The 14,234-nt window shown below is 41.0% G+C and overlaps 1 protein-coding gene across 4 annotated transcripts in view; it reads right to left on the bottom strand.

Annotated features, from left to right (window-relative positions):
- NVL (nuclear VCP like) overlaps nucleotides 1-14,234 on the bottom strand; it is a 133,538-nt gene that overhangs the window by 98,244 nt on the left and 21,060 nt on the right. For 3 of the 4 annotated variants that reach the window (XR_003550843.1, XM_027775238.1, XM_006157272.3), the window contains exons 5-9: nucleotides 12,349-12,406; nucleotides 9,972-10,241; nucleotides 3,636-3,768; nucleotides 3,341-3,417; nucleotides 1,512-1,646 (exon numbers count right to left, since the gene is read on the bottom strand). Coding sequence is in view for 3 of the 4 variants with exons in the window: in XM_027775238.1 (XP_027631039.1) it covers nucleotides 1,512-1,646; nucleotides 3,341-3,417; nucleotides 3,636-3,768; nucleotides 9,972-10,241; nucleotides 12,349-12,406 (673 nt within the window). In the remaining variant the exon portion in view is untranslated. The remainder of the gene's footprint in view (nucleotides 1-1,511; nucleotides 1,647-3,340; nucleotides 3,418-3,635; nucleotides 3,769-9,971; nucleotides 10,242-12,348; nucleotides 12,407-14,234) is intronic. The other variant, XM_014591116.2, reaches the window with a different exon arrangement.

Genomic DNA, 14,234 nt, shown 5'->3' with positions numbered 1-14,234 from the left:
ACACAGAATTTTATACTTCTTTCACTTACTGTAGAAGTTATTATAGGGACCAGCAGTTGGTGTAATGGCTATGTCACTGGACTCCCATGTAATCAACCATGGTTCGAGTCCTGGACCCGGTGGGTTAAACTCATGCCAGGTATGTGTGTGTGCATGCCCAAGATCCCGAGAGGAGAATGGAGGAGAAGGGATTGCTGCATGGTCATCACCCCTACGGGGGTGATTTCTCGCTTTCTGTCTCTCTGTCTTTCTGGCGAGCGCACGTGCCCTTTAGCAAAAACCTCTTAAAATAAAGAAAAAAAGAAGCTGTTATGTACAGCATTTAATTGTATAAATAACCTCTCTCGGGACCAACAGGTGGTGTGGTAGGTAAAGTGCTAGATTCCCATGTGGCCGATGGTGGTTCGAGAAGAGACTAAAGCATGGCCACCCCAACTAGGGGTGTGATTTCTCACTTTCCCTCTATGTCTCTTGGCGAGTGCACACACCCTATGGCAAAAATAAACAAAGAAAGAAGCAAAAAGTCTCTCTTATATTAGAGCTAGGCTTATGGTACTCACTATATTACCATATCTGGCATACAATAGTCATGCAACAGGATATATCTTAAAAAATAATAAATAAGACTCCTTTAAAAGTAATTTTGTTTCACAGAGCATTAGTCTATCACTGATTAGTATAATATGTTATTCTGATTGAAATTACTCACTTTGGGAACAGCAGTTGGTGTAATGGCTATGTCGCTGGACTCCCACGCGGTCGACTGTGGTTCAAGTCCAGGACATGGTGGCTTAAACTCATGCCAGGCTTGGGAACCAGCAGTTAGCATAATGGCCATGTCGCTGGACTCCCACGTAGTCGACTGCAGTTTGCTCCCCGGACCTGGTGGCTTAAAACTCACGCCGGGCACGTGAGTGTGCGTGCCCAAGATCCCGGGAGGACAATGGAGGAGAAGGGACTGCGGTGTGGCCATCCCCCCTGGGGGGTAATTTCTCGCTTTCTGTCTCTATGTCTCTCTCTGTCTGTCTGGCAAGCGCACGCGCCCTATGGTGAAAATCTCTCTCTCAAAAAAAAGAGAAACTCATGCCAGGCATGTGTGCGTGCATGTCCAAGATCCCAAGAGGAGAATGAATGAGAAGGGAGTCCAGTACCTTAACTACCACATCACTTGCCGGTCCCAACACTGTTTATCATACGGCTAAATTTATTTAGCTGGCCGACAGCAGTTCAAGTCCTAGACCTGATGGCTTGCTTTCTTACTTTCTCTCTCTCTTTTTGATGAGCACACATGCCCTGTAGCAAATTAAAAAATAATAATGATAAATAAAAATTAGATAAATCTTTGAGAAAAAAAAATCCTACATGTAGCATAAAAGAGATAAACAAGGAAGAAGAGAGAGTTTTCAGCAATAATATTCTCTGAGAGATATACCTCTGGTTTAAGTTGACCAAAGAGAAAAGTAAAAAACAAGCAGTAACAATAAACGTAAGTAAGTGTCAGCAAGCCTCACCCCAGCAATTGCGTGTGCAAGTAATGTCTTCCCACAGCCTGGTGGCCCATGAAGAAGAACTCCGCGAGGGGGCACGACACCCAGGTGCTGGTACACCTCTGGGTGACGCATGTGGATGAGCATCTTGCAGACTTCCTGGCAGGAAATAAGCACAAGTGATGATGCAGCTCAAGACAGAAAAAAAAAATCAAAGTGTATTTCTAAACACAATTAAGGCTGGCACTAGAACTCGGTGATCAAGGGGGCTGGATCGTACAGAGCCAAACACATTCAAATCCCAGGCCCAGTGGTTTGAAAAACATACCAGGAGCATGATGGGAAGAAGGAATGGAAGAAAAAAACTTACAGCATGAACCCAGCCCTCTGTAGGGGTGCTTTCTCTCCTGCAGTTTGAGTCCCAGACCTGGTGACTTAAAAGTCACACCTGATGTGTGTGCATACATGCCAAAGATCCCAAGAGGAGAAGAGAGAAGGAATTGCAGCGGGGTCATCCCCCTCGGGGTGGGGGGGTGATCTCTTGCTTTCTGTCTCTCTCTGTCTCTCCAGAGAGTGCACATGCCTTATAGCAAAGAAACTCTTAAAATTTTTTTTTTAATACTTTAAAATTAAAAAAAAATAGTGACCATTAATAGTATTATTATTATTTTTTTTTTTTGGAGAGATTTTCGCTATAGGACGCATGTGCTCGCCAGACAGAGAGACACAGAGACAGAAAGTGAGAAATCACCCCCCAGGGGGGATGGCCACGCCACAATCCCTTCTCCTCCATTCTCCTCTCGGGATCTTGGGCACACACGCACACGTGCCCAGCATGAGTTTTAAGCCACCGGGTCCAGGACACGAACCGCGGTCGACTACATGGGAGTTCAGTGACATAGCCATTACGCTAACTGCTGGTTCCCAATAGTATTATTTTTTTAAAAGAGAGATTTTGGGGGCCTGCAGGTGGCATGGTGGTTAGGGGTGCTGGACTCCCACATGGTTGACCACAGTTCAAGTCCTGGACCTGGTGGCTTCCTTTTTCACTTTCCTCTCCCTCCTCCCCCATCTCTCTCTCATCAAAACTGGAAAATAATAATGATAAATAAAGTTAAATAATTCTTTAAAAAAGAGAGAGATTTTTTACTATAAGGCATGTGTGCTTGCCAGAGAAACAGAGAGAGACAGAGAAAATGAGAAATCATTTCCCAGGGAGTATGGCCATGCCACAAACCCTTCTTCTCCATTCTCCTCTTGGGATTTTGGGAACACACACACTCGTACCCAGCATGAGTTTCAAGATGCCAGGTCTGGGACTCGAACCATGGTCAGTCATGTGGGAGTCCAGCACCTTAACCACTACACCATCTGTTGGGCCCAGTAGTACTGTAAAAGCATTATTATTTATACATACATTATAATTAAAATAGCAGAGCCTCCCTGTAGCATAATGTTAGTTAAATCCTATGCATAAGAATTGGATCCTGCTAAATGCAGTCCAAATCCCAGCCCCAAAGGCTTGAAAAACATGCTGGGTACATGTGTATACGTGACTCAAATCCTGATGTGAAGGAGAAATGAAGAAAAAAGTATTGTGGTATGATGATGCCTAGCTGGAAGGGTATTTTCTTTATGGCAATAAAAGATAAACAAATTTAAATGGTTAAAAAATTAGCGATAATAAACTTCTTTTGTCTCTATACCCTGGAGGGCACAGGTCAAGCTTGCAATTCTCACTGCCTATCTCCTTTTTCACATCTAGCTCATATGAGGAACAAAGAGGTAGGCTTTGTTTGCATAACTGATTAGTAATATATCCATCTGAGGTAAAATTCTGAATTTCAACTAACTTTCAATGTTGCATCATTGCCTCCAACATCTTCGAACTTCACACTGGACATCTGCATTTCTAGCCCCTTGGCTTTAACTGGCAAACAAAAAAGGAGGTGAAAATATTAGTGACTCCATAGTAACTCATGATTATACTTAATAATCATGAAGTAAAAAAACATCCACTAGATATAGAAATATTTTCTAATAACTATTTCGGCACACAGAACATCCCAAAGAAAAACAGCTTAGAACAGAGTGATGCCATTCTCAAAGGAAACATAACCACTGCCACCTGCAAGACTCACGTCTCACCTTTCTTTTGTAGAACGGCTTCTATTTCTCCATCTACTTCCTGGAGATCTTCTTTCCTCCTTTTGCTACCTCTGCTGTTTAGCCTGCCCTTCTGCTTTTTATCACTCTCCAGGAGGGAAGAATCTTTTGAATCCTGAAAAGAAAATAAATATGCCATGCTTACAACTATAATGTCAATATATGCTTTTAAACATGAGCTTCTTTTTTCTTTTTTTAAGAATTATTTAATTTTACTTATTATTATTTTACTTTAATATAGGGCACAAGGCTCACCAGAGAGACACAGAGGAGAGACAGAGAGAAAAAGCAAAAGCAAGCCACCAGGTTCAGCTCTGGAACTATAGGTGTCCATGTGGAGTCCAGTGTCTTCACCACCTGCTGGCCCCAAACATGGGCATTATTAAAAATATCCATTCCTAGGACCAGCAGTTAGCGTAATGGCTATGTTGCTGGACTCCCATGTAGTTGACTGCAGTCTGAGTCCTGGACTCGGTGGCTTAAAACCCACCGGGCATGTGCGCGTGCGTGCCCAGAATCCCGAGAGGAGAATGGAGAAGGGATTGCGGCGTGGCCATCCCTCCTCGGGGGTGATTTCTCACTTTCTATCTCTCTGTCTATCTGGCGAGTGCACGCGCCTATCCATTCCTAGGTATCAGCAGGTGGCATGGTGGTTAAGGGTACTGGACTCCCACATGGCTGACCATGGTTCGAGTCCCAGACCTGGCGGCTTGCTTTTTCACTTTCCCTCTCTCTCTCTTACTCTGTCCCTCTCTGGTCAAATTAAAATAAATAAATAAAGTTAAAATCTAATTCTTTTTTTTAAAAGGACTAAGAGTGTTTTTTTAAGAATTATTTTATTTAACTTTATTTACCTCCATTTGACCAGAGAGGGACTGAGAGAGAGAAAAAAAATGAGAAAACAAACTGCCAGGTCCAGGACTCACACCACAGTCAGCAGTGTGGGAGTCTAGCACCTTTAACCACCATGCCACCTGCCAGCCTCAAATAATTCTTAAAAAAAAAAAAAAAAAAAAAATCCCGGGGCTGGCAGGTGGCATGGTGGTTTAGGACCCTGGACTCCCACAGGGCTGACAGTGGTTTGAGTCCTGGACCTCATGACTTGCCTTTTCCCTTTACTCTCACTCTCTCTTACTCTGTCCCTCTCTGGTCAAATTGAAATAAATAAATAAATGAATAAAGTCAAATAAAATAATTTTTTTTAAATGTTAGTAGGGTTAACTCTGAAAAAAATTTAAAAATTCCATTCCTGTCTTAGTACTTAATATTCCAGTAGGCACATATTCAACTCACCAGAGAGAGATAGAGATTCCCTTTACTCTCACTCTCTCTTACTCTGTCCCTCTCTGGTCAAATTGAAATAAATAAATAAATGAATAAAGTCAAATAAAATAATTTTTTTTAAATGTTAGTAGGGTTAACTCTGAAAAAAATTTAAAAATTCCATTCCTGTCTTAGTACTTAATATTCCAGTAGGCACATATTCAACTCACCAGAGAGAGATAGAGACCAAGGGAAAAAGGAAAGCATCCCTAATGGGGAATGGTCATGCCACGATCGATTCTTTTCCATTCTTTTAGGATTTTGTGCATGTATACACACAGACCGGTGTGTTTCTTAAGCTGCTAGGTTCAGGATTCGAACCATGAGGTCAACTATGTGGGATTTGGCTTCTTAATCACCAGACAATAGGGCTGGCCCTGCCCTAGCACTTATTTAATTTTTTAAAAGAATTTTAAAATTTAACTTTATTTATTTCTTTTTTTTATTTTTATTTTTTATTTTTTTTATTTTTAATTTGATCAGAGAGCAACACAGAGAGAAAGAGAGAGAGAGAAAGTGTGAAAGCAAGCTGTCAGGGCCAAGACTCGAACTGCACTCGGCCATGTGGGAGTCCAGCACCCTTAACCACACATCACCTGCCAGCCACAGCCCTACCACTTTCAGCTCTGTTAGCTATGCCTAAGCTCTGCTCAAGGATCTAAGCGCTGGGAATGTCCTGTTTCCCTATAGCTTAAAACTCAGTTTAAATCCTAAGATTTAAAAACTTCCTTTCCAGATTCTTCTGGTTAGATTTAATCTCTTCCTCACTCTCCCAGAACACTGCACTTGCAACTGAACTGTAAGCCGTCTTGAGTGATTCATTTGTCTTATTTATCTCACTGAATTGAGAACGCCTTGATTTAAGACATTATAATAGCCACATTTTAAAAAGTTCATTTTGACTCCTGAGTCTTCCACATAGCTGGTGTTCATCTGATATCTGATGATTCATTAAATTAAATATGACCATCCCCTGAAGAGGGCTGATTTCTCACTTTTTCCTCTCTGTCACTCTGTCTCTGACATGTGTATACAACCTATAGCAAAAACCTCTCTCTCTTAAAAAAAAAAAAAAAAAATCTCAGGACCAGCAGGTAGCATGATGGATAAAGGCACTGGACTCCCATACTGCCGACCGCAGCTCGTATCCCGGCTTGCTTTCTTGCTTTCCCTTTCTCTCTCTCTGTCTCTGTCTGGGCAAGTTATAATTACTAATGGAATTAAATAAATAAATTTTTAAATTTTTCTAAAAAAATTAAGTGTGACTACAGAACTGCTCTGACAGTCATTAAAAACTAAAACTCAACACAGAAATCAAGTTCTTACCAACCATAGCAAGGTTCTCCATGGATGGATAATTAAGGCAATGAGATCTAGAATAGAAAAGGCCCACTAATAATTTGAAGGGGAAAATGTTTTACCAAGTCAAAAGGGCTTGGTTCTTGGAAACCACTTAGGAAAATCATTGTGCAAGAGAAATCGAATGTAGGCGACATGTATACAATTTTAATGTACTGTACTAGTCACATTTAAAAAAATACATGAAACTTACTCTGGTCAAATTAAAAAAAAATGAATAAAATTAATAAATAAATCTTTTTAAAAATCACTATGTAATGTACACCTCAAGTAGTTACTAGGTGGTTGGGAAAGTCATGACCTACCTATTTTTCTATGTAAAAATGCATCATGACTTTCCAGAAGACGCAATATTTTGTTATTTTTTGCTAAAGGGCGTGCATGCTTTCCAGAGAGGAAAAGAGATGGGGAAAGTGAGAAATCACCCCCCAAGGGATACGGCCATGCTACAAGCCCTTCTCCTCCCAGGATTTTGGGCACGCACACATGCACCTGGAGTCATTTTTAACCCGCTAGGTCCAGGACTCCAAATGTAGAGTTGGCCAAGTGGATCCAGCCGCCTTGGCCAAGACATCACCAGCTGGCCTTCAAGTAGTTATTTTTTAACTCTCAAACAAGTAAATGTACCTGAAGAAATGTACTGAGTACTACTAATTCAACAAATTGATTATGTGCTATCTATATTTTAGCCAAGGACACATTATTAAACAAAACAAAGGAGACTGGCAGGTGGCATGGTGGTTAATGGTACTGGACTCTCATATGGCTGACCACGGTTCAAGTCCCAGACCAGGAGGCTTGCTTTCTCACCTTCCCTCTCTCTCTGGTCAAATAAATAATATTAACAAATAAATAAAGTTAAATAGAATCATTCTTTTATTTCTGGTTTGGAGAGGTTTTTGCTATAGGACGCATGTGCTCGCTGGAAACACAGAGAGAGACAGAAAGCAAGAAATCACCCCCCGGGGGGGGGGGGAATGGCCATGCACCTGGCGTGAGTTTAATCCCACTGGGTCCGGAATTCGAACCACAGTCAACTACATGGGAGTCCATTGATATAACCATTATGCCATCTGCTGGTCCCAAATAATTCTTTTAAAAATAAAACAAGATAAAGTTTTGCTCTACTGTAGCTCACATTCTAGTGAGGGCAAGAAAGAGCAAAAAAAGAAAGTTGAACTAAACTAAACACAGTAACTTTTTTTTTGAAAGAGGTTTTTGTTACAGGGCATGTGTGCTCACTACAGAGACAGAGAGACAGAAAGTGAGAAATCATCCACCAGGAGGGATGGCCATGCTGCAATCCCCTCTCCTCCATTCTCCTCTTGGGATCTTGGGCACGCACCCACACGCACCCGGCGTGAGTTTTAAGCCACTGGGTCTGGGACGTGAACCACGGTCGACTGTGTGGGAGTCCAGTGATGTAGCCCTTATGCCATCTGCAGGTCCCTACACAGAAACTTCAGTAATTATAAGTACTTAAAAATAATAATAGAAGAGGGTAGAGGCAGCAGGTAGCGTGGTGATTAAGGTGCTCAACTCCTACATGGCCAACTGCTGTTCAAGTTCTGGACCTGGCAGCTTGCTTTCTCACTTTCCCTCTCTCTCTCTCTGTCTCTCTCTACTGAGTGCACATGCGCTATAACAATTTAAAATAATAATAATGAAGCCAGCAGGTCATGTGGTGATTGGGATGCCAGATTCCCACATGGCTGACAATGGTTCAATTCCTGGACCTAGAGGCTTGCTTTCTCACTTACCCTCCCTGTGCCTTTCTCTAGTCAGATTAAAAAATAGTGATGTAAATAAAATTAAATATATTAATACTTTTAAAAAAATACAATTTTAAAAATAATTCTTTTTAAAAAATATTAAGAGCGAGCTAGTAACCACAAGGATTCAACAATGTGCTCTCTTCCACATTAGTTAAAGGCTCTCACAGAAAAGAGATCTGGGGGACCGACAGGTAGCATGGCAGTTAAGGGTGCTAGACACCCACATGGCCAACTGTGGTTTGAGTCCTGAACCTGGAGGCTTGCTTTCTCACTTTTCTCTCTCTCTCTCTGTGTCTGTCTCTCTGGAGATATTAAAATAATAATGATAAATAGAGTTAAATAAAATAATTCTTTAAGGAAAGAAAAGAAATCTGAAGAAGTGACAGAGTGAGCCACAGAAATCTAGAAAGTGTTCCAAACAAAAAGTCCAACTGTTGATTCTCGAAGAGAGTACGTGACGTGTTCTAGGAACAGCAAGAGGCTACTGTGGCTGATAGAAAGCAGGAAGACAGGAGAACAAGGTAAGAGAAGAAAGTAAAGAGGCAGCAGGGCAGCCAGATCACATAAAGCTTCCCTGGTACTTATAAGATCTTTGGATTTGAGACTGAATAAAGCCAGGGGAGGATTTCTGTTTAAGAATTATTTCATTTTATTTATCATCATTATTGTTAATACAGAGACACAGAGAGAGAGACAAGAAAGCAAGACTCTAGGTCCAGGAATCAAACCAAGGTTGTACAAGGAGGTCAGTGCCTTATCCATCCCGCCACCTGCTGGTCCCAGCCACTGGAGAATTTTCAACAGAAGAATGGCAATGACCTAACTTAATTATTTTTTCCCTAAGAATTATCTAATTTTATTTATTGTTATTATTTTTTAATCTGACTAGAGAGAGAGAGAGAGAGAGAAAGAGAAAGGGAAAGTGAGATACCAAGCTGCCAGGTACGGGACTTGAACCAGGGTCAGCCATGTGGGAGCCCAGCACCTTAGCCACTACACCACCCCAATAATGATCTAACTTAACCTGTAAAGAAGATATCTCTGAGGGGCCTGCATGTGGCGTAGTGGTTAAGGGCACATGGCCCATTGTGGTTTGAGTCCCAGACTTGGCGGCTTACATTCTCACTTTCTCTTTCTCTCTCTCTCTTACTCTGTCCCTCTATGGTCAAATATAAATAAATAAAGTTCAAAAAAAATTCTTAAAAAGAATTATTTGTAAAGAAAAAAGGTATCTCTGTGGGAAGCAGGAAGCATACTCTGGAGGGAGTGCCAGCAGGTGGCATGGTGGTTGGGGCACTGAACTCCCACACGCAGACTGTGGTTCAAGTCCCAGACCTGGTGGCTTGCTTTCTCGCTCGCTCTCACTCTCTGGTTAAATTTAAAATAATAATAATAGATAAAAATTAAACAATAATAAAAAAGAATACGCTAGGAGAACAGGAGTGAACAAAACTCAAGTTAGAAGGCTATTTTGTGGGGCCAGCAGGTGGCATGGTGGTTAAAGGCATTGGACTCCCACATGGCAGTTCGAGTCCTGGACATGGCGGCTTGCTTTCCCACTGTGTCTCTCTGTCCCTCTCTGGTCAAATTAAAAATAAATAAATAAATAAAGTTCAATAAAATAGTTCTTTTTTTTTTTTAAAAAAAAAAGAATACTACATTGTTAGTTAAGGAAAGAAAAAGAGTAAAGGTGTGGCCTAAGATAGAAATGACGGCAGCAGTGTGAAACAACTAAAATTTCCATGAATTTCAAAGTTCTTATGTATTTTACAAAACACATGTTTCTTCTCTATGCTACACTCAGTGAAAAGGCTGGCATGTACCTCAACCACACAGGGCTAAAATATCACTACAAAAATACCTGTATCTTGGTCATTGGCTTCTTATTACTTTTCTCATCTGATAGGTCCAAGGAAAAACGATCTTTCCTTCCACTTGGGGTTTTGTCAATAAACCATCCTCCCTCAGAATCTCTGGTAGGGGTCTTCAGAGGAAAGGAGCCTGTTTTGGAAGTTATCCGTGGTGTGGAAGCGGTGGTTTCTCTTTGCTCCGTCTCAGGTGTATTTGAAACAGAATCAGTATGTCCTTTCCGATATAAAGAGAGCAGGGAACTGTTCATGTGATTTGCTGACTGGCAAAAACATGATTTTAGCACAAATTACTCAATGCGTATTTATGAAAGTTCCATTACTTGTATGAGTAAGTTTCCTACTTTTTTTCCAACAATTTCTCACACAATTTTTAGTCAGAAACTATAGGTCACATCACAATAACCTAACTCACAGACAAGCTTTTACTATTTCACAAAGACATACCCCACCACTATCACTCCAATTTAATAGAGGACCAATTCAAAACTGAAAAATAACCATGCCTGCTTTCTTGTTTTGAAGACAAGTCCCGTTAGGTTATGATCTTCCAGCCTCAGTCTTTTCAATAGCTGGGACTACAGAAGCACAACACTGTGCCCTGCTTTTTTAGGTTGGACCATGAATCAAATGGGGCCACCCATGGGGTCCCAGCCTACACAGCATAGTTTTGATAACACATGCTACTGTAACCAGGCCCATGGCTGCTTCTCAAAAAATATAATGTGCTATAGTAGTACGCATTGACAGATGCTGGGACTCAGTGGGCTGAGGCCACATGGAAGGCCTGCATTCAATTCCTGGCTCACCCTAAAATGCTGGGTACAGTGAGGTATGACTGTCGTCCCTCCCAGTGACTCAGGAGGCTGAGGTAGGTGGATCATGACATAGCAAGACCCTGTATTAAAAAAAAATGTGGGGGCTAGCTAGTGGTGTGGTAGTTATGGAGGCTGGATCCCACATGGCCAAGCAGAGAGTTTGAATCCCAAACCAGGTGACTTGAAAAACATGCCAGGCACATGAGCCCAAAATCCCAAGAGCTTTGCAGTGTGGGGGTACTTTCTCACTCCCTCTCTCTGTCTCTCTCTGGCAAGTGCACACGCCCCACAGCAAATTTAGTTTTTTAAAAATTTCTTAAGTAAGGACTAGCAATTAGTGTAATGGCTATGTTGCTGGACTCCCACGTAGTCAACTGCAGTTTGAGTCCTGGACCCGGTGGCTTAAACTCATGCCGGGCACGTGTGCGTGCGTGCCCAAGATCCCGAGAGGAGAATGGAGGAGAAGGGACTGCGGCGTGACCATCCCCCCTGGGGGGTGATTTCTCGCTTTCTGTCTGTCTCTCTCTGTCTTTCTGGCGAGCACACATGCCCTATGGCAAAAACCTCTCAAAAAAAAAAAAATCTTAAGTAAACAAATAAACAAAGTAAAAATAAATAATATTTTAAAAAACAAGTACGGGAGCCAGCAGGTGGTGTGGTGGTTAAGGGTGCTGGACTCCCATATGGCCAACCACAGTTTGAGTCCTGGACCTGGCAGGTTGCTTTCTCACTTTCTCTCTCTCTCTCTCTGTTCCTCTCTCCTCAAATTAAAAAAAGAAAAAAAAAAAAAAGGGAATAAATAAGCAAATAAAGCAAACAGTCTTTAAAAAAAAAAAAGAGAAAATTGGCTGGTAGGGCTGGATCCCAAACAGCCAGCCATGCAGTTTGAAACCCAGATCCAGCAGGATGAAAACCGTGCCGTGTCTGTGGGCGCATGCACCCTGAATCCTAAAAGGACAGAGAAATGGGATTTCAAAGTAGCCACACTCCATTGGGGGATGCTTTCTTCCTCTCCCTCTCTGGTGAGCGTACGCATCCTCTGGCAAAGTTTTAAAAATTAGAAAAGAAAAAATAAAAAAAAGAAAAAGAAAATGAGCTAGTAGTCAATGAGTTATTACTACCTGTCAATCCCATCCTTACTTTTATAATCAATTCAAAAACTGAGTTTTCAAAGAACTAAAATAGAGCAAGTTAGAAATCATTTGACATCTTATTCCCATATTCCAATCTAATCAAACCTATTTGTGAGCACTGCTAGCATCAGTTCCTTGGCAGAAGATATGCCCTTTTCTCTATTTTTACTATTAATTCCCCTTTTTCTTCCTGCTCTTATTTCTGGCTATTTTTTTCCCTTTTTTTCCTATATAGCTACAAATAGTAGAGAGTGGCTAATCCATCAACTCTATACACAGGAAGTATTCAATGTTTATCAATGAAGCTGTCCAAAGTTTCTTATTCTATTTCTCACTGACTTTTTCTTTTGGTAAGGGAGGATCATACTGATTCTAAACATAAAATCAAAATGGTCCAAGTAATGAAATGACTGGCTCACCTGTGGATCTGGGTAGTCTTCCATATTTGAGTCTTCATCAGAATAAATTTCAGTGTACCTCAGTAAAGAGAAAATTCTTTTTTTATTCATTATATTCAACTAACAATACTTACAGCATTTCTTTTTTTTAAAGAATTATTTTATTAAACTTTATTTATGTATTTATTTATTTTTAATTTGACCAGAGAGGGACAGAGTGAAAGAGGGAAAGTGAGAAAGTGAGAAAGCAAGCTGCCAGATCCAGGACTCAAACCACAGTCGGCTATATGGGAGTCCAGCACCCTTAACTACCATGCCACCAGCCTGGTCCCATAGCATTTCTATTCAATGTTAAAAAAAATAGATTATTAGGACCAGTAATTGGCTTAATGGCTATGTCTCTGGACTCCCATGTAGTCAACTGTGGTTTGAGTCCTGATCCCAGTGGCTTAAACTCATGCTGGGCACATGTGTGTGCATGCCCAAGATCCCAAGAAGAGAATGGAGGAGAAAAGACTGCGGTGTGGCCATCCCACTGGGGGGTGATTTCTTGCTTTCTGTCTCTCTGTCTCCCTCTGTCTTTCTGGCGAGCACACAGGCCCTGAAGTAAAAACCTCTCAAAAAAAAAAAAAAAAAAAAAAAAAGATTATTCATCTACTTAGAAAAAATAGTTTTGCCATATACCCTACAAAAAAATTAACTGCAGATGAACTAGAGTTAAATATCATAATGAACAATAAAAATACTGAATAGAAACAGAAAAGTATTTAACAAATGTAATACCTAATTATAATTAAAAATCTTCGGCAAACTAGAAATATTTGGAAATTTCCTCAACTTGATAAAGGGCATTCACAAAAAACCTGCAGCTAACACCAAACTTTTATTTTTAAAAGATTTCTGCAAGCTGGCAGGTGGTGTAGTGGCAAAGGCACTGGACTCCCACATGAGTGACCACAGCCCAAGTCCTAGACCTGGCGGCTTGCTTTCTCACTTTCCCGTTCTCTTTCCAGTCAAATTAAAAAAAGAAAAAAGAAAAAGAAAAAGGTAATGATGATAAATAAAATGAAATAAATAGATTAAAGAAAAAAAGGGAGATTTTCTTATAGGGCACGCATGCTCACCTATGAGACAGAGAGACAAAAAGTGAGAAATCACCTCCTGGGGGGATAGCCATGCTGCATTCCCTTTCTCCATTTTCCTCTCAGAATCCTGGACACACATGTGCCAGCGTGAGTTTCAAGCTGCCGGGTCTGGTCATGTGGGAGTCCAGTGATGTAATATGGGACGAGCAGATGGCATAATGGTTACGTCACCGAACTCCCACAGTTGAGACCCGTTTGAGTCCTGGACCTGCGTGCATGCCTGCCCAGGATCCCAAGAAGGGATGGCAGTGTGGCCATCCCCCATGAGGGATGATTTCTCACTTTCTGTCTGTCTCTTGGGTGAGTGCAATTGCCCTATAGCAAAATACTCTCTTCCAAAAAAAAAAATAAAAGAAATGAACTTATTTGGGACCAGCAGATAGCATAATGGTTATGTGGCTGGACTCCCACATAGTTGACTGCAGATTGAGTCCTAGACCCAAAGGTTTAAAAATCACCCAAGGGGGTGATTTCTTGCTTTCTGTCTGTCTCTCTGCCAAGTGCATGCACCCTAGAGCAAAAACCTGTCATTAAAAAAAAAAAAACAACTTAACTTACTTAATCTAAAATCGCTGTCTAAAATTAAAGACTAACTATACCAAACATTAGCAATAGGTAGAACAATTGGAATGAGCATAAACTGCTAATGTAAAAGTAAAACAGTACAAACACTTTGGAAAACAGTTTGGCAATTTCTTTTTTTTTAAGAGGTGGGACCAGCAGTTGGTGTAATGGCTATGTCACTGGACTCCCATGTAGTCG

Source organism: Tupaia chinensis, unplaced genomic scaffold (genome assembly GCF_000334495.1).
Source record: "Tupaia chinensis unplaced genomic scaffold, TupChi_1.0 Scaffold000532_1, whole genome shotgun sequence".
Lineage (NCBI taxonomy): Eukaryota > Metazoa > Chordata > Mammalia > Scandentia > Tupaiidae > Tupaia > Tupaia belangeri.
This window is presented reverse-complemented; position numbering and strand designations above follow the sequence as displayed.